This window comes from Chiloscyllium punctatum, chromosome 14 (assembly GCF_047496795.1).
Source record: "Chiloscyllium punctatum isolate Juve2018m chromosome 14, sChiPun1.3, whole genome shotgun sequence".
NCBI classification, from domain to species: domain Eukaryota; kingdom Metazoa; phylum Chordata; class Chondrichthyes; order Orectolobiformes; family Hemiscylliidae; genus Chiloscyllium; species Chiloscyllium punctatum.
In genome coordinates, this window is record NC_092752.1 from 1,548,306 (window position 1) to 1,575,713 (window position 27,408).

The 27,408-nt window shown below is 41.1% G+C and overlaps 1 protein-coding gene across 7 annotated transcripts in view; it reads right to left on the reverse strand.

Moving 5' to 3' along the window:
* Nucleotides 1–2,253: 2,253 nt before the first annotated feature.
* bdh2 (3-hydroxybutyrate dehydrogenase, type 2) overlaps nt 2,254–27,408 on the reverse strand; it is a 95,050-nt gene continuing 69,895 nt past the window's right edge. For 6 of the 7 annotated variants that reach the window (XM_072583722.1, XM_072583724.1, XM_072583721.1 and 3 more), the window contains 5 exons: nt 16,544–16,604; nt 14,587–14,700; nt 13,310–13,368; nt 7,078–7,170; nt 2,254–6,441 (listed from right to left, as the gene is read on the reverse strand). In XM_072583722.1, the coding sequence (XP_072439823.1) occupies nt 6,388–6,441; nt 7,078–7,170; nt 13,310–13,368; nt 14,587–14,700; nt 16,544–16,604 (381 nt within the window). In that variant the 3' untranslated portion in view covers nt 2,254–6,387. The remainder of the gene's footprint in view (nt 6,442–7,077; nt 7,171–13,309; nt 13,369–14,586; nt 14,701–16,543; nt 16,605–27,408) is intronic. The other variant, XM_072583720.1, reaches the window with a different exon arrangement.

The window sequence follows — 27,408 nt, forward strand, 5'->3', positions numbered from 1 at the left end:
GTAGGAGTGCAGGTTAGTGATGACTGAATGTTACACCAAAATGAAACGAAGGGACAGGTGTGTGAACCAAGAAATCGGTACAAGAAATTGTACAAGGATACAGAAAATTGATAACAGGTTAAACTTAAATGTTTTGTTTCAGAATGGAATAAAATTAACGAGCTAACAGTGCAAATAGTGACCAATAGGTATGATTTGTGTACACTTCAGGTTAAGACAAAACTTTGATCAAGAGGGAAATCAGGATTTACAGGGCAAGGGCAGGAAAGTGGACATGAGGAACATCAGACCAGCCATGATCCCATTGAATGGTGGAGCAGGCTCATGAAGACAAACCTGTTTTGTTCCGATTTTGTTTTTTGTCCATGTTTGATCCAAGGCTGTAATGAGGTCTGGAGCTGAGTGGTCCTGGGCATCACTGAGCTGTTGCTGAGAAGATGCTGCTTGACAGCACGGTAGATGATACCTTCCATTACTTTACTGATGATCGAGAGTAGACTAAGAGGGTGGTAATTAGTCAGGTTGGATTTGTCCTGCTTTTTTGTGTGGAGGACTTACCTGGGCAATTTTCCACATTGTTGGGTAGAAGCCAGTGCTGCAATTGTAAATGGAACAGCTTGTCTTGGGGAGTGGCAACTTCTGGAGCAGAAATCATCAGTACTATTGCAAGAATGTTGTCAGGGTCCACAGCCTTTGCAGTATCCAGTGTCTCCAACAGTTTTTGATATTATATGGAGTGAATCAAATTGGCTGAAAACTGTAGCTGTGATGCTGGGGACCAGTGGAGGAGGACAAGATGGATCATCCACTCGGTATTTCTGTCTGAAGGTTACTGTGAAAGCGTCAGCCTTATCTTTTGCACTGATGTGCTGGGCTCTTCCATCATTACGGATGGAGATATTTGTGGAGCCTCCTCCAATGAGTTGTTTAATTGTCCACCACCATTCATGATTGGATGTGGCAGGACTGCAGGGCTTAGATCTGATCTGCTCGTTGTGGGATCGCTTAGCTCTATCACTTGGTGCTTATGCTGTTTGGTGGCTTCACCAGGTTGATACCCCATCATCAGGTATGCTTGTTCTGCTCCTGGCGAGCCCTCCTGTACTCTTCATTGAGCCAGGGTTGATCCCCTAGCTTGATAGTAAAGGGTGAGTAGGTGTTTCTGCTATTGACATTTCCAATGCCTAGGTCCATTCAGTTTAATTTCTTTGATACTTCATAGAGATTGATACATGGTGCTTGCTAGGCCCTTTCAGAGTTTAGACTCAAGCATGTTGTTGTTGGTCTGGTGTCACTTGTAGGACAGACTAGGTAACGATGGAAGATTTCCTCCCTGAAACACATGAGTGAACCAGATTGGGATGTAGGCATCACTGAAGAGCCATTTATCACCCATCCCTAAATGCCCACAGGGCAGTTAAGAGTCAACCATATTGCTGTGGGTCTGGAGTCACCTAAAGGCCAGAACAATAAGTCAGTGGATTTCCTTCCCCGAAGGGCATTAGTGAACCAGATGGGTTTCCATGATCATCAGTGGATCTTTAATTCTAGGTATTTTATTGAATTCAAATTTCACCATCTGTCCATGTCCCCAGAACATTAATTGAGTTTCTGAATTAATAGTGCCATTGGACCATCCTTCCCCCTATACAAAATAGATTTCATTCATTTTTATATCTTTTGAAATGCTAAATGGATGAAAATTTGTGTATACCTGCCTTATACTCAAGATATCTCAGAACCATATTGTTTGAAAAATAAATCTGAGATTGAGAGTATTCTGAATCCAGCAGAATGGCCAGTATATTACCAGTCTCTAACTATGTGACTGGTAAAACTGATTGTACTGGTAGTGGAGAAAAAACCTAATCATTTTGATAGATAATTAGTTTGTTATATATACATATGCATTCATATTTTTAAAAATAAATTCAAATACTAACTTTTAACCTGAACAATACATTTCTTTTTGGATAGACATTAATATGTAATGAGCAGACATTGCTATCTGCAGGAATAAACAAAGATATAACATCGCTGAGATGTGAATCAAGAGCTGGCCTGACTCTGGGAGCATAAGGAAGAAACTAAATGGAGGCCTGAACTTGAGGCCTGTCACTTACTTGACAGAGATGACTGGATTTGGGAAGCAGCAGTGGGCCGGAGCAGAATCAGGGTGTTATATAGAAAGAGGGATCTTGTAGTCAGAATTCAAGAAGCTTGAAGAGAAATTAACAAGCTGGAACACAAACGTAGAAGCAGTTTGCTTTTATTTACTCACTCTCTTCCATAATTTGCTCACACGCAGAAACAATTTCCACACATCTAATTTATCAAATCACTTTGTAATTTTAAAAGATTCATCAGTTTTCCTCTTGCCCTTTTCTTCTCCAGAAGTAAGTCCCAATTTGCTCAAATTATTTCAGTCACTGACATATTGCCAAGATGTTTACTTATATTTTACACAAAATTGCAAAAAGACACATCAACACCCAGCAGCTATGGTTAACATTCAACAAATGACCAAAAGTAAAACAGTTGCAGCTCCTGAATATGGGAACATACATTAAGGGAGATTGGTGGAAAATGCAGCACAATGGAAGATTTACGATTGTTTAGAACCAATCAGGATCAGTGGGAAAGTGTTGCATCTTGATAGGACTACATCAACATTTACAAAGGATGGTTAACTAACGCGGTGATAAAGACTTTAGGTAAAAAAATGGGGAAGGGGGCACTGGAATAAAGCATTAGGAAGGAGGTGTACAGAAGGTTGGAGGGGAGAACAGCAATAGAATAAGGTAGAAGGGATCAGCCAAAGGCAGGGGAGATCAAAATTGGGCAGCATGTATGTGTAGACATGGGGAATACAGTAACTAAAGATGCATCTTGTCACATGGGATTACAAACAGAGACCTAACTTAAACAGAAATCCCCTAACTATAATATATGCTGAAACGATATGGAAAGTAAAAGAGGAGGTTTGACAGTTTCAAACAAAGGTACAGTTGCTGTGCGAAAAATGACAATGCATCTGAGGGGTCAAAGATAGGATACATTGCTTTGAATTAGGAAACAATAGATGAGCTCTTATATTGCTGGTGTATACTACAGACCTACCAAAAGTGGGAAGTTAATCACAGAACTGCTCATCGCCTCTGCACTAGCTCCCTAGAGCTATGGAAAACCTTGAACCTGCCTCTTCCACAGTCTCAGCACCCATTCTAATTCCTAGCCACTCACTGTGTGAACAACTTGTTGCTTCACTTCCTTTGCCAATTACCTTTCAATCTGGTGCCTTTTGCTCCTGACTGATGCACAACTGGAAGCAGGTTCTTTATATTTACTCTATTCAGGTCTCTCCAACATATTGTCCCTCCCCCTTCACCAAGAAAAACTGTCTTAATGTTTCCAATACATCTTTGTAACTGATGTTCCTCAGTCTGAGAATGATGGTCATGGATCTTTCTATGTCCTTTCTAACATGCTTCCCAAAGTGTGGAACCTAGAAATGGACTGGAGAGGATTAGGTCACAGAAAGATGTAAAAACTTTACAGTAATGATATTCAGGGCTCCAATTATCAGAATATAGATTGAGAAACTGAGCAGAGTTTATTAGTACTGATTTGGCAGTTCAATTTAATAGTTTCCCAGGGTTAGAGTAGGTTCTTTAATTTTCTAACCTCTCTTGGCTCCGTTATACCAGAATCTTCCAAATTCTCCAACTTTGATGAGCTTTTTTGGTGAAATCCATATTCAGGGGAACTGCACATTGGAATTCTCAGTTTCCCAGCCAGTTTCGTTCGGGCTTTAGCTAGGTCAGGTTTTCTGCATGGTCCCTGTGTATAAATCCAGTCTATGAAGCAAAAATGACTATGGTCATTGGAATCTCTGAGCCACAGAGATTAAAGTGAAACAGAAAAAAGGCAAACTTACAATAAACATCAAAGAAGCAGGGTGAAAATGGAAAAGGAAATGACAGTCAAAGCGGATGAAGAGAATAGGTCAACAAATAATACCAAAGATAATTTAAAACTGTTTTATAAACATATAAATGTTTAGCTATAGGAAGCTTAGGGAAAGGCTGAACAGGCTGGGGCTGTTTTCCTTGGAACGTTGGAGGCTGAGGGGTGACCTTATAGAGGTTTATAAAATCATTAGGGGCATGGATAGGATAAATAGACAAGGTCTTTTCCTTGGGGTCAGGGAGTCCAGAACTAGAGGCCAGAGGTTTAGGGTGAGAGGGGAAAGATATAAAAGGGACCTAAGGGGCTACTTTTCATGTAGAGGGTGGTGCGTGTATGGCATGAGCTGCCAGAGGAAGTGGTGGAGGCTGGTACAATTTCAACATTTAAAAAGGCATCTGGATGGGTATAGGAATAGGAAGGGTTTAGAGGGATATGGGCTAAGTGCTGGCAAATGGGACTAGATTGGGTTGGGATATCTGGTCAGCATGGACGAGATGGACCGAAGGATCCGTTTCCGCGCTGTACATCTCTATGACTCTAAATAGTGGAAAGGATTATCAAAGGATGGGTCTAGTTAATTAGAGATGAAAAGGAAATAGTCTTGTGTGAAGAGTTAAATGATATAATATTTTCATTCACTAAAGAAGGGAATAGGTGTTTGACAGAATTAAGTATTGCTGAGAAAGGCACTTTTGGTAAAAGCTTTTCATGTTGCAATCATCAGGACAATTCAGAAAGAAATACCAAAAAAGGGGAAAACAAACATACTGTGTGAGAAGAGAGTGCTGATTGATTGGTAAATGCATTGCATGGAGAATGCACTAATTAATAACTGACAGTTAACTGCCAAGCTTTGTTTACATTTTAAACCAGGAAGGTTTCCTCTGATTGGTTTCTTTCTTGAGCAATGCTTTAACCAGTCACGTATTTTGTTGAGTATAAACAGGTGCAGTACATGGATGTGTTCTTTCTGTCTGTAAAGAGTAGGGTCCTGTGGTATTGATAGATATAGCTTCCAACATGTGTAGGTATGTCACACTGCCAACCTAACTAACAACCGATGTGCCTTTGATCAAATATGTCTTTTTAAGCAATATTACAGAAGGGGGTACTACCAAGGTCACAATACAAACCATCTGGTCTGGATGGAATGCATTCTTGGTTTTTTAAGGAATGTATAAGTGGAAACTGCGGAGGTTGTTGGCACAGTTTACAATCTGCCTTTAAAGTGTGAATTCCGGCTCAGTTAACAGCACTTTAAAGGTTCAACTTCCACTTTAAGATTGGAGCACAAAAAGCAAAGCTGTCAGCTCAGTGTAGTCCTGAAGGTGTGCTGTACGGTGTGGAGGTCAGCCCTTTGGGTAGGATACCAAACTGAGGCTCAGCTTGCTATCTCGGCTGGATTAATAAGATCTCATTATACTATTTGGAAAAAAACAGAGGGGGAATCTCCAAGGTGTCATGCTCAATAATTATCTGTCAAAAATCACAAAAAGATTCAATGGTTGTATTTACCCAGTCAATATCACATTGCTGTTTGCAGAATCTTGCTGTGAGCAAGTTGGTTGGTATATGTCCCACATTACACCAGCGACTACACTTCATTTAAGAAGTACTTAACTGGTTGGAACAAGCAATGTCCAGTGGTGAGGAAAGGTACTATATAAACGTAATTTTTTTTTGCTGAGGGGTGCATTTAGATCAATTCTAGACACCACAAGATATCAAGGCCTTAGAAATAGTATAAAGGGAATTGAATAGAATGCTTTCGGAGTAAACATTTTCAGTTATGTGGAAAACCAGGAGAAACCGGGGCTGCTGTCCTTAAAGCAGAGAAGGTTAAGGGAAGACTTGTTACAAAACAGTGAGGTAAATAAGTCTCGATCATCAGGACCTACAGTCTAAGGGCACTGGTAATGAATCAGAGACAAGATGAGAAACAAATATGTTTTATGCAGCAAGTTAGGATCTGAAATGAATTCTCCAAGAGGGTGATAGAAGTGGCTTCAACAACAATAACTTTGATAACTATTTGAAGGGAGGTGGGGGGAGGACAGGGGAGTGGCACCAACTGGATTGCTGTTTCAGAGCCAGCACAAACACATGGGCTGAATGGCCTCCTTCAGTGCTGTATTATTCCCAATTGGCTGTTTTTATAAATGCAAGTTTCCAATGCCACAATCTGATTTGGAAATTTCATCAGGGAGATATACTTTTGGCAAGAAGTAGACAATTGGTTAAGGTCCTATATGGGGAGTCATGTTGAAACAAAAAATCAATATCAAATTTACAGAACTGAAAATTACATTATCCATTCATAATTGAAAGAATACCACATCCGGTCTACGTCATCACCAAACACAATCTAGTTTTGATGATAGATCATTGCATTATTCACCATTCATGGCAATACAACGTTCATAAGCTCCATCCTCCATCGATGATAAATTCTTTTCCAGTCACATAGGCCGACTGCAAAGACAAATAAACAAAATTGTCTTATAATTTGGAACTGACATTCACCACCAGTCTTTAATCTGAGTGCAACCTAAATGCTGGACTTGCTTCTGACTCTATGTGACACTAAGATATTATTTAGTCCTAAGAATAATTCTGTTTGCATTGCTTTTATCAAGAGACCTCTAGCATGGGGTCCAGATACCAATCGAACACTCAAAGCTTAGGCTAATTGGTCCTTTCCATTGATCTGTTTGAATGTGTGGATTAAAGTTTTTGATAGGGCTCTTCCTAGTCCCTCATTGATTGGTAAATCCTAAAGATACAGTCATACTGACAACTCCTGGTTGTGTGCAAATGTCCGTGTGCGTTTGTCCTGGATGTCACAAAGTCTAAATGATTGCTGAATTCTGCTCTGAAGTTAATCATCTTAAACTAGAAATCTCTGGGTGGAATTTTCCACCAGGATAGCACCCAGAGATCTTGGGTCTTCCAGCCTAAGATTTTCTGAACTTTGGAATATGGAATTTTCACATTTATTCCAAAGGGACATTACAGCCACCATACTCATTCCAGAATCTACATTTTCAGGGTATGTTATACATCTGTACATGAACAGAACAATTTTTAAGTCACTGGTTTACTACATACTTCATCAGATGCCAGATATACACAAAGGTGAGCCACCTCCTCAGCAGTGGCCATTCGACCAGTCTTCTGCCTTCCCAGGAAATCTTTCAAAGCCTGAGTAGAAGGAAATAGCCAGTGTTAAACATACAACATTACATAAAAACCATAAAGAAATCTTGCTATCACAGTCTTGCTAAAGTCTCTAGATAGATTTTCTCAACATAGGAACAGATTTAGTGGCAATGAATATTCAAAGCTGATCAACAGTAAGAACCATGATCAGACTTTAATATATATTTAAAAACTTACTATAGGGCAAGAAAATATTGCCACAGAGATAGCTGAAGAGATTACTCATCTTTAAAGTGAAAATTAGATAAATCAAACATTGGAAGATATAGGACTATGGTAAGATCAGACAGTGTCCTCGTCTTCTCCAGTGGTCCCAACATTACAGAAACCTGTCTTCAGCCAATGTGATTCACTCCACGTGGCATCAAGAAATGGTTGGAGGCACTGGATACTACAAAGCCTGGCAATGACTTGTGCTCCAGAACTTGCCACTCCCCTTGCCAAGCTGTTCCAATACTGTTACAACACTGGCATCTACCTGACAATGTGGTTCAGCTATGTCTGTACACAAATTCAATCCAACCAATTACTGCCCCATCAGTCTACTCTCAATTGCCAGTGAAATGATGCAAAGTGTCATCAACAGTGTTATCAAGCAGCACCTGCTCAGCAATTAACTGCTCATTACTCCCCTGTAAGCACTGAGCCTGGTACTGAACTTGAGGTCTTGGTTATATGGTGATAATTCTGGATCAAAACTTCCAAGGCCAGGCTAATGCTCTAGGTACATGGATTCAAATCCCATTACAGCAGCTGGTGAATTTAAAATCAATTCATAAATCAAAATTAAGATCTTGTTCAGTGGTGATCATGAAAATCCACCTAGTTTATGAATGTCCATATACTTCCTGTCTCCTCAGCCAATGAATTAGGAGCTGAGGTAGGGCATTATGCCTGTCTGTGTGGTCCACCAGTCAATAAAATCATGGCTGACCTGTTTGTATTTCTACTTAAACCCAATAACCTTGATCACTATGCCTAATAAGAATCTATCCGTCTTTATCTTTCAGTTATTCAAGATCCCCACACTTCCACACCTTCTGAGGCAGAGAGTTCTGAAGTCACACATCCTTTGAGAGAAGAAGTTTCCCCGCATCTCTGTCATACACGGGTGACACCTAATTTTAAAGGTTTTTGTTGGGGTTGGGGGGAGTTGGTTTCCAGTCCAGTTCTGAAGGATGGTCACTGGATGCAAAATGTTGATACTGTTTCTCTCTTTACACAGACCTACTGAGTTTTTCCACCAATTTCTCTTGTTTATTAGTGATGAAGTAAACCTCCCCTGAGCCCCCTCCAATGCATTTACACCATTCTTTCGATAAAGAGATCAAAAACTGCACACAGTATTTGCGATGTGGTGCCACCAATGCCCTATGTAACTAAAACATAACATCTTTACTTTTGTGTTCAGTTGATTATGTAATAAAGTATAGCATCCATTAACCTTCTCGATTACATTCTGTATCAAAACACCTAAATCTTCTGCACTTTGAAATTCTGCAGTTGTTCTTTAAGTAAATATTTGCTTTCTCACTTTTCCTAATAAAGTGAACATCATCATGTTTTCCTTGCCCACTCACTCAACCTATCTGTATGAAGTTCTCAACTTCCTTTTGTCTTCTTTACAATATACTTTCCAACCCACTGACATATTAGCTGTGAATTTTGTCACCATGCTTTCACTCCCCTCATTTAAGAAACTGATTTAAATTGTAGAAACCTGAGGCCCAGCCCAAACACCCAACTAAATGATAGTGGGGAATTCAGTGATGGTAACACCATTGAATATCAAAGGGTGGTGATCAGATTGTCTCCTATTGGAGATAGCCATAGCCTGGCATTTGTGTGGCACAAATGTCACTTGCCATTTGTCAGCCCAAGCCTGGATATTATCCAGAACGTATTGTATTTGAATATGGACTGCTTCAGAATCTGAGGAGTCACAAACGGTGCTGAACATTGTGGAATCATCGGTGAACATCCGAACTTCTAACCTTATGATGGAGGGAAGGCCGTTGTTGAAGCAGCTGAAGATGGTTGAGCCTTGGACACTACCCTGAGGGACTCCTGCAGAGATGTCTTCAAGTTGAGATGACTGACCTCCAACAACCACAACCAGATTCCTATGCACCAGATATGACTCCAAACATCACAGTGTTTGTCCCTGATTCTCATTGACTCTAGTTTTGCCAGGGCTCCTTGATGCCACACTCGGTCAAATGCAGCCTTAATGTCAAGGGCTGTCCCTCTCCCCCTCCCTCTGGAATTCAGCTCTTTTGTCTATGTTTGACCCAAGGCTGTAATGAGGTCTGGAACTGAGTGGCCCTGGGGGAACCCAAACTGGGCATCACTGAGCAGTTGCTGCTTGATAGCACTGTTGATGACATCGTCCATTACTTTATTGATGATCAAGAGTAGACTAATAGAGGAGTAATTGGCTGGATTGGATTTGTCCTGCTTTTTACGCCCTCCAAGCCTGAGCCGATCCAAATGTACTGTCTAAACCTGTCAGTCAATTCCTAAGCATCTGTATTCCTCTGTTTCCCACCTACTCATGCATTTGTCCAGGCGCATCTTAAATGAATCTACCGTGCCTGCCTCTACCACCTCTGCTGGCAACGCGTTCCAAATGCCCACCACCCTCTGGGTGAAGTACTTGCCGCATGTATCCCCCTTAAACGTTCCACCTCTCACCTTGAAAACGTGACCTCTCGTTATTGAATCCTTCACCCTATACCCTTCATGATTTTGTAAACCTCAATCAGGTCCCCCCTCAATCTCCTTTGTTCTAATGAAAATAAACCTAACCAACTCAACCTCTCTTCATAGCTAGCACCTGCCATACCAGGCAACATCCTCGTAAACCTTCTCTGCAACCTCTCCAAAGCATCCACATCCTTTTGGTAATGTGGCGCCCAGAACTGTACACAGTATTCTTTCTTTATAGATATTTTAATTGAAAATTTAACATTTTTACAAGTTTACAAAAATAAAAAAAATCCCAAGTATGAACATTGATATACAATTAAATTTTAAATAAATAATAACCAAAATTTAACAAAAGAAAAATACCGAGAGAAAAATAACCAAAACTGAACTAACTACTAATCTAAGCTACAACTAACCAGAGTGTATAATTAAGTCTCTTACATTATTCAAATAAAAGAAAGAAAAAAAAATGACGGATAACACAGAAATTGGGTAGTGAGCTACATGCTCGGAATGTATTAACATCAAATCATAACAAAACCCGTATTCGTGTGGGATTCCTCTCCAAGGGGCCCTGGACCAGCCAGGTTTGTAATCTCAATTAAATAAAAGCCCTTGTTAGGATAGCCGAAATATCTGTATTTATGTAATTCAAGAAGGGCTGCCATATTTTATGGAATAATGTGGTCTTTTGGTGCACCATATTTGTAAGTCAAGGGGAATACATTCCATAATTAATCTGTGCCAATTTGAAAGTCCAGGGGGCCCTCAGCCACCCAGTTCACCAAAATATTTTTCCTTGCACAGAAACAGAGAATAGAAAATAATCTCTTCCCGTACATGTCCAGGGAGGGAAAGTTCAAAAAGCCCAAAAGGAGAGATACAGGGTCCACTTTAATTTCCGTTCCTAAAATTTCTGTCAGGGTACTTGCTACTTTAGTCCAATATCTACGGATCTAATGACAGGTCCATAGACAACATACAAGAGTGCCCACCTCTATTTTACATTTGGGACACATTGGAGATGCTCCTGCCTTAAATTTTGCCAATCGATCCGGTGCTATATGGGCCCTATGAAGTATCTTCAATTTTATGGCCCGAGTTCTGTTGCAGATGGTGATTCTTCTGGCGTTTTCCCAAATGTCATTCCACGTTTCTATAGAGATTTCTAGTCCCAAATCCTGATCCCATGTTTTAAGCAGATTGTCCATATCTCCCAATACTTCATCATGTAGTGAATGATAAATAGTACTGACGGAAGATACCCCCATTGGCCATAGAACTCTACATTCTCTGTCTGATTTATAAAGACTATCTAGTAACGTAGTCTTCTTCTGTATATAGTCTCGAATTTGGAAGTATCGAAAGAGGTCTCCAATGGGTAATCCGAATTTCTGACGCAGCTGTTCAAAAGACATCAGGACCCCATCTTTAAACAGATCCCCTAGACATGAGATACCCCTGGATCTCCAGAGTTTAAAAGTGGCATCTGTAAACCCCAGTTGGAATCCCCATGCTCCCACTATCGGTGCATAGGGGGATGTTTTATGTGAGTTGCCCCCATTTTGCTGCATTATATTCCAAGCTTTAATTGTGTTTAGTATTATAGGGTTTTTACAGTTATCTGTAATGATTTTCCTCTTGTCTGAAAAGAAAATGTTAATAAGTGGGCATTTTACTTCAGAAGCCTCGATGTCCAGCCAGATTGATTGCAGGTCAGACAAGACCCAATCGGCTATGTAACTTAATTGGGGAACTTAACTTAAAACCTGGGAAGTCCAATCTTCCCCTTGCCTGTGGAAGCTGTAGCTTCTTCAGCTTAATGAGGGGCCGTCTATGATTCTAGATAAAGGAACCTAACCAGCCATATAATTTATGTAGAGCCATCCTCGGCAGCATCACCGGAAGCATTCTCATAGGATATAGGAGACGGGGCAGAACATTCATTTTAATTAGGACTATTCTACCCAACCAGGAAATTGGAAGGTCTCCCCATCGCTGGAGGTCCTGCCTTATCCTTTCCAGTAAAGGCACAAAATTAGCCTTGTATAACTGACCAAATACTGGGGTAATAAAAATACCTAAATATAAGAAGCCCTCCAGGGACCAACGAAAGGGAAAAAGGGATCCGTCCACTAAGTGGGGTGTCATAGCAAGGCCACCCATTGGCATAGCCTCCGATTTTGAGAAATTAATTTTAAAGCCTGAGAATGTGCTAAATGTATTAATAACTTGGATTAAGCGAGGTATGGACATCAGGGGATTATTGAGGAATAGGAGAACATCATCTGCATACAGGGTAATTTTATGTTTACCTGTACCAATCCTCGGGGCCGTTATATTAGGATCAGCCTGTATAGCTTCTGCTAATGGCTCAGTTATTAGCGTAAATAGCAATGGCGAGAGAGGACATCCCTGACGGCAGCCCCTACCCACACTGAAGCTATCGGAGCCTAATCCATTGGTGTACACAGTATTCTAAATGTGGCCGAACCAACATCCTGTACAATTTTAACATGACTTGCTAGCTCTTATACTCAGTACCCCGTCCAATGAAGGCAAGCATACTATATGCCTTCTTGACTACTCTATCCACCTGTGCAGCAACCTTCAGGGTACAATGAACCTGCATTCCCAGATCTCCCTGCCCATCAACTTCTCCCAAGGCTCTTCCGTTCATTGTATAATTCGTTCTAGAATTAGTCTCGCCTAAATGCATCACCTCACATTTGTCTGGATTGAAAACCATCTGCCACTTTGCCCCCCCCAACTCTCCAGTCTATCTATATTCTCCTGTATTCTCTGACAGACCCTTATGTTTTCTGCTACTCCACCAATCTTCACGTCATCTGCAAACTTGCTGATCATACCAACAGTGCCCTCATCCAGATCATTTATGTATATTACAAACAACAGTGGCCCCAACACTCACCCCTGTGGAACACCACTGGTCACCCTTCTCCATGTGAGAAACTCCCTTCAACTACTACTCTCTGTCTCCTGTTGCTCAACCAGTTCTTTATCCACCTAGCTAGAATACCCTGCACACCATGTGACTTCACTTTCTCCATTAGTCTACCATGGGGAACCTTATCAAACGCCTTACTAAAGTCTGTGTATATGACATCAACAGCCCTTCCTTCATCTAACAACTTGGTCACTTCCTTGAAGAATTCTATTAAGTTGGTAAGGCACGATCTCCCCCGCACAAAACCTTTCTTATGCCTTCTATCACACGTGTTTATTAGTAAGCCAATGTTCACCATTTATTCTCTCACACTACTTCTGCAATCTTAATCTGTCAAAGGCTAAACCACCATTTAAAGCATCATGAATTGAAAATAGAGCTATCAAATTAGAGGTCACTAAAGGTGGAGGTGCGGTATAGTGGGAATAGCTCCTGTACATCTACCTGTTGAGGATTTGGCCTGGCTTGGATTCTGTCTCTCAGGGATGGCGTGTCCACAGTACCTTGGAAATAAAACAACATAAAATGTTGTGCAAAATCACCATGTGCTTGTAACATTTAATTTTGTAATAAGAAATACCTTGTGTAAGTGCTGAAAATGAAGCCTGTATTGACAGCTGGTAAACAGCATACCACTTAATAGAACTGCATAATTTACAAAGGGACAGGCCAGCAAGCCAACTGCCCTCCATTAGTCTTTATGTTCCACAGGAACCCTCCTCCCCTCAGCACCATACACACCTCACCCCATCCCATCAATATCTCTTTCTTCTCCTTTCTCCATTATACATTTGCGCATTTGCCTTTCAGAAATTAAATATATTACAATTATGGTACTGATTTACTTTTCCTGTCACTTTTAAAAATTATTTAAAAAGATTTGTCAAGCATGAGCAATAAAAACACACGTTTTATCATCTGGGCTGACTACTCTTTAGTATATTTTCAGTTCCTATATTTTTCAATCTTTAAATAACAATTCCATTATCATTTCTATTTCTGATTAAGTTAACTGTAGTTCCTGGGGCTTGTCCTTTTTTTAAATGGATCTTGGAATCACTCTATTACACGAGTGAGTGTGTGGGGTGGAATCAAAAGCAATTTCAGCCACTCATCTATGCACTTTCAACCACTTCCTCAAATCCTACTCCCTTCATCAAACTGAAGTTGCCTTCCTTTATTCTCATCCTGGCTCCTGCCAGGTCCTTCTCCGCCCTTGTGAAACGCTGTATTTTTCTACATTACAGATGCTTGAAAACATAGAAAATGTAGTGTAGGGAGGCAACCTGCATAGCTCCTTAAATCTAAAAAAATAATTTGGTTACTGTTAAGTTGCTTTCATGTATTCAAAGACATAAGGATTGATCGGTAACACAGGGTGACCTTGTATCCGTAGAATTGTTTTCCACGGTTTCACTCACTTGTGGTTTACCATGGCTGGAACATATAAAAGGGAATGTTCTGGAACCAGTGACTGGTTCCAGAGGAGGCTGCTGGGAAGATACATTTCCCATTTAAATCAATGGGTTCGGTCCTATCTGTAGTGTTGGCCTTCCGCAGTGGGTCCTGGAACATAACCCCCCACGGGTACAGGGGATTACTGTGTTGTACAAATGTGAGGGATAGGAATGTTATAATTATATCATGTGATACATGAAGGCAGGCAAGCTTTTACAACCAGGAGACATTTGACAGAATGCTAAAAAAAGCTTCATGATTACCTGGGCATACACAGTTGCATACGATGCCTTGTTCAATGAAGTCTGCAGCAACAGACTTGGTCAATCCAATTACAGCTGCCTTGGATGAGCTGTATGCACATCTGTTTACAACACCTGGACAAAATACACAAAGAGGTTTAACAAAATTTTTCTCTCAAAAAATCCACGTGACATTTTGTAGAGTTTAACCAATGAACATTAACTTTTGTCTATTCCTGGGACACGGCTAGGGAGCAGTGATCACAATGTGATCAAGTTTTATATTCAGTTTGAGGGAGAGAAGTGGGATTGAACCTCTATTTTAAAATTTAATTAAGGTCAATAGTGAGGACATGAAAGCAGACCTGACTAAAGTGGATTGTCAAACTAGGTTAAAGGGTAAATTAATAGAGATATAGTGGCAGATAATAAAGGGGCAATTACAGGGTACACAGACCAACTGTGGTTAACTAAAATAGTAAAGGTCATATAATTGTGATAGTTGGCACATCAGAAAATTGGTTAGAATGTAAAAAATAAAGCAAAGAACGAGTTTTTAAAAATCAGTAAGAAGGATACAAGAGAAAACTAGACAGAAATTTTAAAAATAGTTGGTGTTTCATGAAGTATTTAAAATAGAACTTTTAACAATGTGAGCCTCCAGTTTGGGATACAGACTGACTCTAACCTCACATCTTTAATTCTTTGTCTGAGCTGAGATGTCACTTTTTTATAAAACCTTAGGTTATCTCGGGACTGTGACTCAAAAGGATTTCAGGGATTTACATATTAATCAATCGAAACCTGCACCCTCATTCAAAGTGATTAAAGACTTGTTTGTTCAATACACCACAGTGGTGGATGACAATTTGACCTTTTACTTAAAATTCTGTGTCTGATGATCCTGCCCGACTCGCTATCTGACAAAGGAATAGTGCCCTGAAAGCTCGTACTGCCAAATAACCCTGTTGGACTATAACCTGGTGTCATGTGATTTTTGTCCACCCCAGTCTAACACCAGCACTTCCACATCATATATTGAAAAACATAACCTAGGCAGATTCACCAAAGTACGTCTATATTGAAAGATCCCTCAACCAATACTGGACATTCCAATATAAACAAACAGATATTGTTGGAGAAACTCAGCAAGTCTGGCAGCATTTACAGACAGAAAAACAAACTTAACATTTCATCTTGAAGCAACTCTGTTTTCTCTCCGTAAATGCTGTCAGACCTGCTGTGTTTCTTCAGCAATTTCTTTTTTGGTTTGTTTCAGATACCCAGGATCTTTATGAATATTCCAATGTGTCATGGCGGGGGTCTGAATTAAACATGAGAGATCGAAGGTGGAGAAACATCAGAGGACAATTATATGGCTTCTAAAGGCTGACAGAACAAGTCAGAATTACAAAAGTGGAGAGTTTTGGAGGACTGTAGATTACAGAGATAGGGAATGGGAGGAAGCATTAAGATATTTAAACACAGGAATTAGAATGTTAACTCTAAGTCAGTGGTTCCCAAACCTTCTCCCCGCTGTGACCTCAGTTTGAGGCTTAAAACCGGTTATGATTCTTCAGTGAGAGAGCAATGGGGAAGGGGAAGGAGGGGAAAGATGGGGTTCCCCCAATCACTACTGCCTTGGAGCCTGTGATATCAGATATCACCCCAGTTAAGGCTGTAACCCCCACTTTGGGAAACTCCGCCCGACAGGACTAGGACCCAATGTAGGTCAGCAATTGCAGTGAGACGGGTGACCTGGACTTGGTTGTAATCAGCTGAGGGGCAACAAAAAACTGAACTATTAATTGTGACAGTATTGCATGACAAAAAGCATCCAAATCAAAAGGTGAACATTAAAGTGATGCATTTGGAAAAAAAATCTTGAAGACAGAACTTCTCCAAAAGGCAGACTGTTCTGCATTCTGATCAGGTTTTGTCAACATGAGAGATCTAGTGATCGTGCTAAATCATTTACCTTTGATACTGGATGCCACTGAGCTCATGTTGATGATATGGCCAGATTTCTGAGTAAGCATCTGCATTTAAATAGAAAATCAATGACAGAAACACATTAATATGCTGATTCAAATAATAATTGGAACAGAGAGGGCCAGCAATTTATTTTATTTACTCATGGGATAGGAGTGTCACTGTCTGGACCAGCGTTTGTTGTCCTGTCCCTAGTTGCTCCTTGAGAAGGTGGGGGTGAGCTGCCTTCTTGAACAGCTGCAGTCCATGTGCTGTAGGTAGACCCACAATGCCCTGAGGGAGGGAATTCCAGGATTCTGACCCAGTGATACTGAAGGAACGTTGATATATTTCTAAGCCAGGATGATAAGTGGCTTAGGGGGAGCTTGCAGGGGGTGGTGTTCCCACGTATCTGCTGCCTTTGTCCATCTAGATGGAAGTGTTTATGTGTTTGGAAGTTGCTGTCTAACAATCTTTGAATTTTTGTGCTTCATCTTGTGGATAGTACACACCGCTGCTACTGAGTGTTGGTGATGGAGGGAGGGGAGGTTTGTGGATGTGGTGCCAATCAAGTGGCTGCTTTGTCCTGGATGGTGTCAAGCTTCTTGAGTGTTATTGGAGCTGCACCCATCCAGGCAAGTGGGGAGTATTCCATCACATTCTTGAGTTGTGTTTTGTGTTATGAACCAGACCAAACCATCTCAAAATATAATTATGAAGATAGCCTAGACCTTAACTTTTCTTACTTTAAAAGGCACGTGCAAGGCATTTCATTCCAGATGCAATTTCATTGCAATTTCAAACCACCAGTTTTGAAGCAAAACCCACTTTAAACATAAACTATCATTAAAATACAACAAAGGAAAGATTTGGAACAACAACTCTATCGGAAAACTTAATAAAATCTAGATTACTTAAATAATAAACAGTAATTGTTCCAATATAGCTAAAAATGCCAGATTCTACTCCAACAGGTTTACTTGGAAGTACAAGCTTTTGGAGAGTTGCTCCTTTGTCAGTTAGCAAAGGACAAAGGAACAGCGCTCTGAAAGCTTGTAATTCCAAATAAACCTGTCGGATTATAACCTGGTGTTGTGTGATTTTTAACTTTGTCCACTTCAGTCCAACACTGGCACTTCCACATCATGGTTCCAATATAGAACCATCCCATAAACTCACCCTTGGTAAAGGCAAATTCAGTAAGATAGATTGTCTCACATGCAATTGTTCAATCCAAGAAGAAAAAACATTAAGAGAGAACTCTGAGAGACAGTGTAACAGGGAGAGATTCTGCAGCTTCTAAACCCAGCTTCAAGGTGCCTGCAACAGCTGCCACTTAAAAAACTAAAACTAAAAACCCTGGTTCTGTAAGAGCTTAACCACACCCATTCAGGCTACTTCTATTGTTCAAACCTTTTTTTAAAAAACCCAAGGCCTCAAAAGCTGTTTACATTATTGGCTTTGGAGCAGACTGCTTGTCACATGTGTTTCAACTTTTTTCTCAAAAAAAAAGATAGAATACACCTCTTAAAGCCATAGTACCATCACACTTGAAGATGGTGGACAGGCTTTGGGGAGTGAGGAGGTGAGTTACTTGTTGCAGTATTCTTAGCTCTTGATCTGCTGTTGTAGTCACTGTATTTATATGGCTAATCTAGTTTAGTTTCTGGTCAATGGTCACCCCAAGAATGTTGATTCAGTGATGGTAATACCATTGAACATCAAGGGGCAGTGCTTAGATTGATTCTATTGGAGATGGTCATTGCCTGGTACTTGTGTAGCACAAACCACGTTAGGGAACTGGAGCTGGATGAACTTTGGATCATTCGGGAGGCGGAGGGGGTTATTGAGAGGAGTTATAGGGAAGTAGTCACACCTCAGGTACAAGAAGAAAGTAGATGGATTACAGTCAGGGGACGGAAAAGGAACTGTGTGGCCATTCCCCACAACGAGTATACTGTTTTGGATACTGTTGGGGTGGGGGGACTTAACAGAAGTAAACCATGGAGTATAGGTCTCTGGCACAGTCTTTCCTTGTTGCTCAGAAGACAAGGGGGAAGAGGAACAAAGCATTAGTCATTGGGAGTCCATAGTTAGGGGGACAGATAGGAGGTTCTATGGGAATGAGACAGACTCACAGTTGGTGTGTTGCCTCCCAAGTATCAGGGTTCATGATGTCTCGGATCATGTTTTCGGGATTCTTAAGGGGAAGGGGGAGCAGCCCAAGTCATGGTCCACATAGGCACTAACGACATAAGTAGGAAACAGGATGGTGATATAAGGCAGAAATTCAGGGAGCTAGGGTGAAAGCTTAGTGCTAGAAGAAACAGAGTTATCATCTCTGGTTTGTTACCCATGCAGTGTGAGGCGAGGAATAGGGAGGCAGAGGTGTTGAACTTGTAGCTACAGGGATAATGCAAAAGGGAAAGCTTTGGATACATGGATAATTGGAGCACATTCTGGGATAGTGGGTGGGACCTCTACAAACAGGATGGTCTACACCTGAAGCAGAGGGATACCAAAATCCTGGGGGGGGAGTTTGCTAATGCTAATTGGAAGGGTTTAAACTAATTCAGCAGGGGGAATGGGAATCTAAATTGTAGTTCCAATGTCAAGGAAGTTGAGAGTAGGGAGGTCAGAAATACAGTTTCAAGGTCACAAGAGTGCAATGGCAAGCAGGAAGGTGGTTTGAAGTGTGTCTACTTTAACACCAGGAGCATCGGGAATAAGGTGGGTGAACTCGCAGCATGGGTTGGTACCATAATTTCAGAGATAATTTCAGAGACATGGGTAGAGCAGGGACAGGAATGGTTGTTGCAGGATCTGGGATTTAGATGTTTCAGTAAGAACAGAGAAGCTGGTAAAAGAGGAGGTATGGCGTTGTTAGTCAAGGACAGTATTACAGTAGCAGAAAGGATGTTTGAGGACTCGTGTACTGAGGTAGTATGGGCTGAGGTTAGATGGGTCAGTTTTTGTCCAATGTGTGCAGGATGGTTTCCTGACACAGTATGTAGACAAACCAACAAGGGGGCAAGACCACATTGGATTTGGTACTGAGTAATGAACCAGACCAGGTGTTAGATTTGGAGGACTTTGATAATAGTGACCACAATTTGGTTATGTTTACTTTAGCGATGGAAAGGGATAGGTATATATTGCAGGGCAATGATGATACGATTAGGCAAGATTTAGGATGTAGAGGATGGCGGAGGAAACTGCAGGGGAATGGGCACAATTGAAAGGTGGAGCTTATTTAAGGAACAGCGACTGCGTGTCCTTGATAAGTATATACCTGTCAGGCAGGGAGGAAGTGTTCGCGCAAGAGAACCATGGTTTACTAAAGAAGTTGAATCTCTTGTCAAGAGGAAGAAGGCGGCTTATGTGAGGATGAGACATGGAAGCTCAGTTAGGGCACTTAAGAGTTATAAGTTAGCCAGGAAAGAACTAAAGAGAGAGCTCAGGAGAGCCAGGAGGGACATGAGAAGTCATTGGTGGGCAGGATCAAGGAAAACCCTAAAGCTTTCTATAGGTATATCAGGAATAAAAGAAGGATGAGAGTAAAATTAGGGCCAATCAAGGATAGTAGTGGGAAGTTGTGCATGGAGTCAGAGGAGATAGGAGAAGCACTAAATGAATACTTTTCATCAGTACTCACACTAGAAAAAGACAATGCTGTCGAGGACAATACTGAGATATAAGCTACTAGACTAGATGGGATTGATTAAATTAGATTAGATTAGATTACTTACAGTGTGGAAACAGGACCTTCGGCCCAACAAGTCCACACCGACCCGCCACCCACCCATTCTCCTACATTTACCCCTTTACCTAATACTACGGGCAATTTAGCATGGCCAATTCACCTGACCTGACCAGCACATCTTTGGACTGTGGGAGGAAACCGGAGCACCCGGAGGAAACCCACGCAGACACGGGGAGAATGTGCAAACTCCACACAGTCAGTCGCCTGAGTCGGGAATTGAACCCGGGTCCCTGGCGCTGTGAGGCAGCAGTGCTAACTACTGTGCCACCGTGCAAAGAGGAGGTGTTAGCAATTCTGGAAAGTGTGAAAATAGCTAAGTCCCCTGGGCTGGATGGGATTTGTCCTGGGATTCTCTGGGACAGCAGGGATGAGATTGCAGAACCTGTGGCTTCAATCTTTATGTCATCATTGTCTACAGGAATAGTGCCAGAAGACTGGAGGATAGCAAATGTTGTTCCCTTGTTCAAGAAGGGGAGTAGAGACAACCCTGGGAATTATAGATCAGTGAGCCTAAAAGTGTTGAATAGGTTATAAGAGATAGAATTTATAATCATCTAGAGAGGAATAAGTTGATTAGGATAGTCAACATGGTTTTGTGAAGGGTAGGTCGTGCCTCACAAACCTTATTGTGCTCTTTGAGATGGTGACCAAACAGGTGGATGAGGGTAAAGCAGTTGGTGTGGTGTATGTGGATTTCAGTAAGGTGTTTGATAAGGTTCCCCACTATAGGCTATTGCACTAAATATGGAGGCATGGGATTGAGGGTGATTTAACAGAGAGTGGTGGTTGATGGGAAATGTTCATCCTCGAGTTCAGTTAGAAGTAGTGTACCGCAAGGATCTGTTTTGGGGCCACTGCTGTTTGTGGTTTTTAAAAATAACCTGGATGTGGGTGTAGAAGGATGGTTTAGGAAATTTGTGGATGGCACGAAGGTCGGTGGAGTTGTGGATAGTGCTGAAGGATGTTGCAGGTGACACAGGGACATGGATAAGCTGCAGAGCTGGGCTGAGAGGTGGGAAATGGCATTTAATGTGGACAAGTGTGAGGTGATTCACTTTGGAAGGAGCAACAGGAATGCAGAGTACTGGGCTAATGGTAAGATTCTTGGTAGTATAGATGAGCAGAGAGATCTTGGTGTCCACGTACACAGATCCTTGAAAGTTGCCACCCAGGTTGATGGGGTTGTTAAGAAGGCATATGATGTGTTAGCTTTTATTAGTAGAGGGGTTGAGTTTCAGAGCCACGAGGTCATGCTGCAGCTGTACAAAACTCTGGTGCGGCCGCACTTGGGAGTATTGTGTCCAGTTCTGGTCATCGCATTATCAGAAGGATGTGGAAGCTCTGGAAAGGGTTCAGAGGAGATTTACTAGGATGTTGCCTGTTATGGAGAGAAGGTCTTATGAAGAAAGGCTGAAGGACTTGAGGCTGTTTTCGTTAGAGAGAGGAAGGTTGAGAGGTGACTTAATAGAGACATACAAGATAATCAGATGATTAGACAGGGTGGACAGTGAGAGCCTTTTTCCTCAGATGGCGATGGCTATCACGAGGGGACATAGCTTTAAATTGAGGGCTGATAGATATAGGACAGATGTCAGAGGTAGGTTCTTTACTCAGAGACTAGTAGGGGCATGGAATGCCCTGCCTGCAACAGTAGTAGACTCACCAACTTTAAGGGCATTTAAATGGTCATTGGATAAACATATGGATGAAAATGGAATAGTGCAAGTTGAATGGGCTTCAGATTGGTTCCACAGGTCAGCGCAAAATCGAGGGCTGAAAGGCCTGTACTGCGCTGTAATGTTCTATCTATCTATCTATCAGTCTGCACTGACCCACTGTAGTGCATCCCACCCTATCTCCATAATCCGACATCTACAAAAGTTAACCCTCACAGCTTACACTGTGTTAACATGGCAAGTTAACATGGTTAATCCAGCTAACCTGCAGATCTTCAGACCATAGGAGTAAATTTGAATATCATGAAGACTTCGATCAGATCACCCTTTAACCTTCTAAATTCTAGACAAAAAATAATCTGTACCCATAACTTCATGGCTTAAGTCCAGGTCTGATTCTTGTAAAGCTGCACTGCATTCCCTCCAAGGCCAATCTATCCTCCTGAGGTGTGGTGTATGGATCTGCTCACAGTCCTCCCAGGGTGTTGTACAGCTGCAGTATAACATCTGTATCCTTGTGCTCCAGTCCTTCAGATACTAAAGCTAGGATTTCATTTGCTTTCATGAATATTTTCTGCACCTGGTTGCGGCATTTTAAGGAACTGTGCACCTGAAACCTTAAGTCTCTTTGGACATCCATTGGATTTAACTTCAGACCTCGAGAAAGTACCTTGATCTATCCTTTTTCACTCCAAAATGGATAATCTCACTTTCTTACATTATACTTCATGGTTTTACCCATTTATTTAGTCTAGCTATATCCCTTTGGAATTTAATGCTATTATCCACACTGTCTACAATGTCACCTAACTTGTTGGTCACCAACAAATTTGGATGTATGACTTCCTCTGCCATTAATCAAGTTGTTAATAAATAACGTGATTAATTGAGGCCATAACACAGATCCTTGTGGGATACCACTGGCCACTTACTGTCAATTTCAGTTCCTACCCATTATCTCTACTTTCTATAACCAGCCACTCAGCCAATTTCCCATGTCAGTAATGTGCCCTAGTCTCTATATAGGATGTTATCAAATGCTTTCTAGAAGTGCATGTAAAAAATATCCAGAGATATTGTTATGACACAGTGGGGAACCTTTCCGTTAATTAAATTATAACACCCAGTGATAAAGATATGAGCCCTCTTTCTCTTAACTGCTTATTATCTGCCTCCAACTCTATAACAATATACTGTTCCAATAAAACACTTATTAAAATTATATCAACTTAATTTCAAACTCATACAGCGGCTGCCGTCGTTGGTGTCTCTCTTCTTCCGGCTGAACATCTCCCTGGACTGTCATCTTTCCATTTCTGCAAATATTTTTTATATGAAAAGGTACCCTTGACTGAGAGCATTTGGGTCTGTCTCAATGACAGTTACTTGATTTAAAGTGCTGTATGGCTAAGCTATTCATGACTTCCTTAAATAGCATAGCAATAAATTTGACCCTTGGTCTGACTGAATCTCTCTGGGTAGCTACTAACTCCTCCACCACCCTTTTTGCCTTGAATACTCCGTAATGGAATTGCCTCGGGAAATCTGGTATCGACACATCAAACATGGTTAACAGGCACTGGTTCCCCTTTCTAGTTTCAGGGAGGGGACCTACACAATCAATTATAACCCGTGTGAAAGATTCATCAAATGTGGGAATTGCCAACAAAGGTGCTGGTTTTATTTCTGCCTGTGGCTTCCCTACCATTTGGCATATATGACATGTACGGCAAAGGTTAACCACATCCTTTTGCATTCCAGGGCATTATAAATGCTTTTGTACCTTAGCTTGAGTCTTCCTTACACCTCAGTGACCTCCAACAGGTAGTTCATGTGCTGCCCAGGACACACCCTGTCTGTATGTTACCAGCAACATAATCTTCGGCCCATTTCTCCTCAGCACTAACCTGCCATGGTTTCCATTTTCATGTTAGGATTCTATCTTTAAGATAATAACCCTAGATAAATATCTTTTATTGTCTGGTCTTTCTGTTGCAAGTTCCTTAGCCTTTCAGGACAACACATTTCTGCCTGACCCTCTGCCTGTTCAGGTTTTTCCTGCACCATTACATCAAACAGGGTGTCCACTAACTGACCCTCAACTCCTTCATCTCTCTCTTTAGTTTTTGCTAAAGTAGGATCTTGTTACTACACAGTCTGGAAAAATTCCAGGGTATTTTTCTTTTAACTCCTCAGTTCCCTGCTTTTTCTTTGGCTTCTCCACAACAAGGGGTGTCACTCGGACCTTGGATCCTGCCAAATTGTTCCCAAGAACAAACTGTATTCTTGGAACTGACATTCTGTCAATCACTCCCACTGTTACTTCCCCAGTCTTGAGTTGGCACTCCAACCTGATCTTACACAGGGGAACACTAAATTTCTGTCCATTTATCCCACAAATTACACTCTCTCAGGTAACATGTCAGAAAGAGTGCAAATACCTCCATCTCCTGTTATTAGAAACTGATTAGCTCCCGTGTCTCTCAAAATTATAACATCTTTCCCTTCTCTCCCAGTTCTTTCTAAGTAAACTTTACCCACAGAGGCGAATTCTTTGTAGAGACCAGGTACTAACTCCATACCCAGCCCCTACCCAGGCTGTGAACTCTCCTGCAGTTCCTCGACTTTTCTTGGGGTTTCCTTTACTACTTTCACTAATGTTACTGGCTTAGCCTCTTTTACCACATTTTTTCCTGCAGTGCCTTCCTTTAACGACCAGCACTGAGTCTTTGCCTGTCCCACTTTATAACAGTGGAATTACCTGAGGCCTTTCACCTCCTTTCCACCCTCTTGGACTTCTTTTTCCACCTGTGGTAAACTATTCCCAGTGAGCTCTACTCTTTGTTTAGTAGTTTAGGATCTCCCCGCTCCCAATTTCAATTGCCCATAGGATGAAATTCGTGCCGGAAGCTAAACTTTGCCTTATGCACCAATGTATATTCACCTGCCACCTCTGCTGCTCTTCTCACTTAGTGAACTTTCTGTTCATCTACTTGAATTCTTACCATCTCTGGAAGTGGGTTTTTAAACTCCTCCAGCAGAATAATCTCTCTTAGAGCCTCATAGGTCTTACCTATTTTTAAGACCTGCACCCATCTATCAAAATTACTATGTTTAATTCTTTCGAAGTCAACATAAGTCTGACCTGATTCCTTCTTTATGTTTCTGAACCGCTGTCTATACGCTTCTGGTCCCAATTCATAAGCACTTAATTAGCCTATTTGACATCTGCATAATCTCTTAACCCTTCATCTGACAGCACTGCAAATACCTCACTAGTTCTACCTCCCAGCTCAGTCTGAACTAGCATAACCCACAACTTCTCTGACCACTCCATCTGCCGAGCCAATTTTTCAAATGAAATAAAGAAGGCTTCACCATCTTTCTCATCAAATATGGCAATCTCACTACCTTTTCTCTTCATCTCCATCCTATTAACTTGACTTTCCTGACTAATTCGCAACTTCTGAAGTTCAAATTTTCCCTCCCTTTCTTTCTTCTCTCTCCTTCTCTCATCTCTCTCTCTCTTTGCTCAGCTAAGAACCTTCTCTCCCTTTTTCCTCTCTCCCTCCTTTTTTCCTCTCTCTTCTCTCATTGCTCTTCTTTCCCTTTCTTTATCTTCTAACTCCATTTGCCTCAATTGTAATTTTCATTTTTCTAACTCTACTGCACTTATCTGTTTCTCTGACACACCTACGTGCTCGACTAACACCCTTACAATTTCAGCTTTACTTTTGTTCCCGGTTAAACTCAATTCTAATTGTCTTTGCTAATTCCAGAAGTATGGCCCTTCTCCGTCCTTCTAAACTTCCTTGGCAAATTTGGGAATTATCTTCAAACCCCAGAACCTCTTTAACAATTTTCAGAGCCATTTCTCTCACTTTCAATTTAACCAACCACAAGTAACCAAAATTAAACAAATTGCCTCACCTACGTTTTATTTAAAGATCTAAGACACTAATCTGCTGGGATATTTCATATCCCAAAATCTATCCAAATCTCAGACTGGATCTGTCTAAACCTGTTCAAATCACGGACCCGAGCCCCAAAACTGTTAAGACACAGCTTTGAACCCCTCCGTTAATTCACCCAACCACACCCAAAAAAGCTCATCTTGCCTCATAATCTCTTAAAATATGAGTGACAAGAGATCTCTCAAGTTTCACTCTTTCATGAAAATAATATAAATTTATTCCTTAACTCTAAAAGTTAATATTAAACAACAAATATTCAAAACTCTCAGCCCCCTTTCTCTTAACTGTTTATTATCTTCCTCCAACTCTAACAATATACTGTTCCAATAAAACACTTATTAAAATTTCATCAACTTAATTTCAAAACCATACAGCAGCTGTTGTCATTGGTGTCTCTCTTCTTCTGGCTGAACATCTCCCTGGATCGTCTTCTTTCTTTTACTGTGAATATTTTTTATATGAAAAGGTACCCTTGACAGAGAGTGTTTAAGTCTATCTCAATGGCAGTTACTCTGTCATTGTCAGTCATTCTCTCTGACTTTCAAAATGCCTGCTTTTGTAATACTCCTAACATTGGATTGTCTCATTGGTTTGATGTTGATAAGAACAATAAATTCAAACTCAATTAAGTTTTAGTATCTTGAGGCATAATTTAAACTGATTTGTTAAATTCGAATTGTTGTCAAAACAGCAGCCAACTCAGGTATCTATTTCACAGCCAAATGTTACATATTTTCAACTTTCCAGAACTCTCTGAGACTGCTAGCTAATCATAAGACAGGTGCTTGTAAGCTCTCAGCATAAAACAGCGTTCATTCTCTCTTAAAGGTACAGTACACACCTTCAACTTCATAACAGCATTCCCCGTCACCTCAGTCACCTCTTCAGAAAATTCAACAAAGTTTATCAGACATGCTTTGTCTGTCATAAATTCATGCTGGCTCTCCCTGATTAACTGAAGATTGTCCATCCTTGATTATAGACTCCAACAAAGTCCCCACCAGATGGGAGGCTAACTGGCCTGTAACTCTCTGATTTTTCTCTTTCGCCCTTCTTAAAGAGAGAAGTGATGTGGTCAATTTTCCAATCCAGACAGATGGTTGCTGGGAACTGAAAGATTATAGTCAGGGAGTCCACAACGTCTCCTCCTACATCCTTTAACATCCTCAGATGGAAACCATCAGGCCTTGGGGATTCAGCACTCTTCAATTTCACAAATTTCCCCGTTTCTAATGTTTAATTTGTGTTAATTTTATTCAGTCCCTGTTCTCAATCCACTGTTAATTTCCTTGGAACCTCTGGCAAGCTATCCTCCCTTTCTACTTTAGATACTGAAACAAAATAATTGAAGTCATCAAGTCATACAGCAGGGGATAGAAACCCTTCAGTCCAATTCATCCATGCCAACCAACGTTCCCCAAACGTTGAGGCACCTATGGACATGGACCCCAAGATCCCT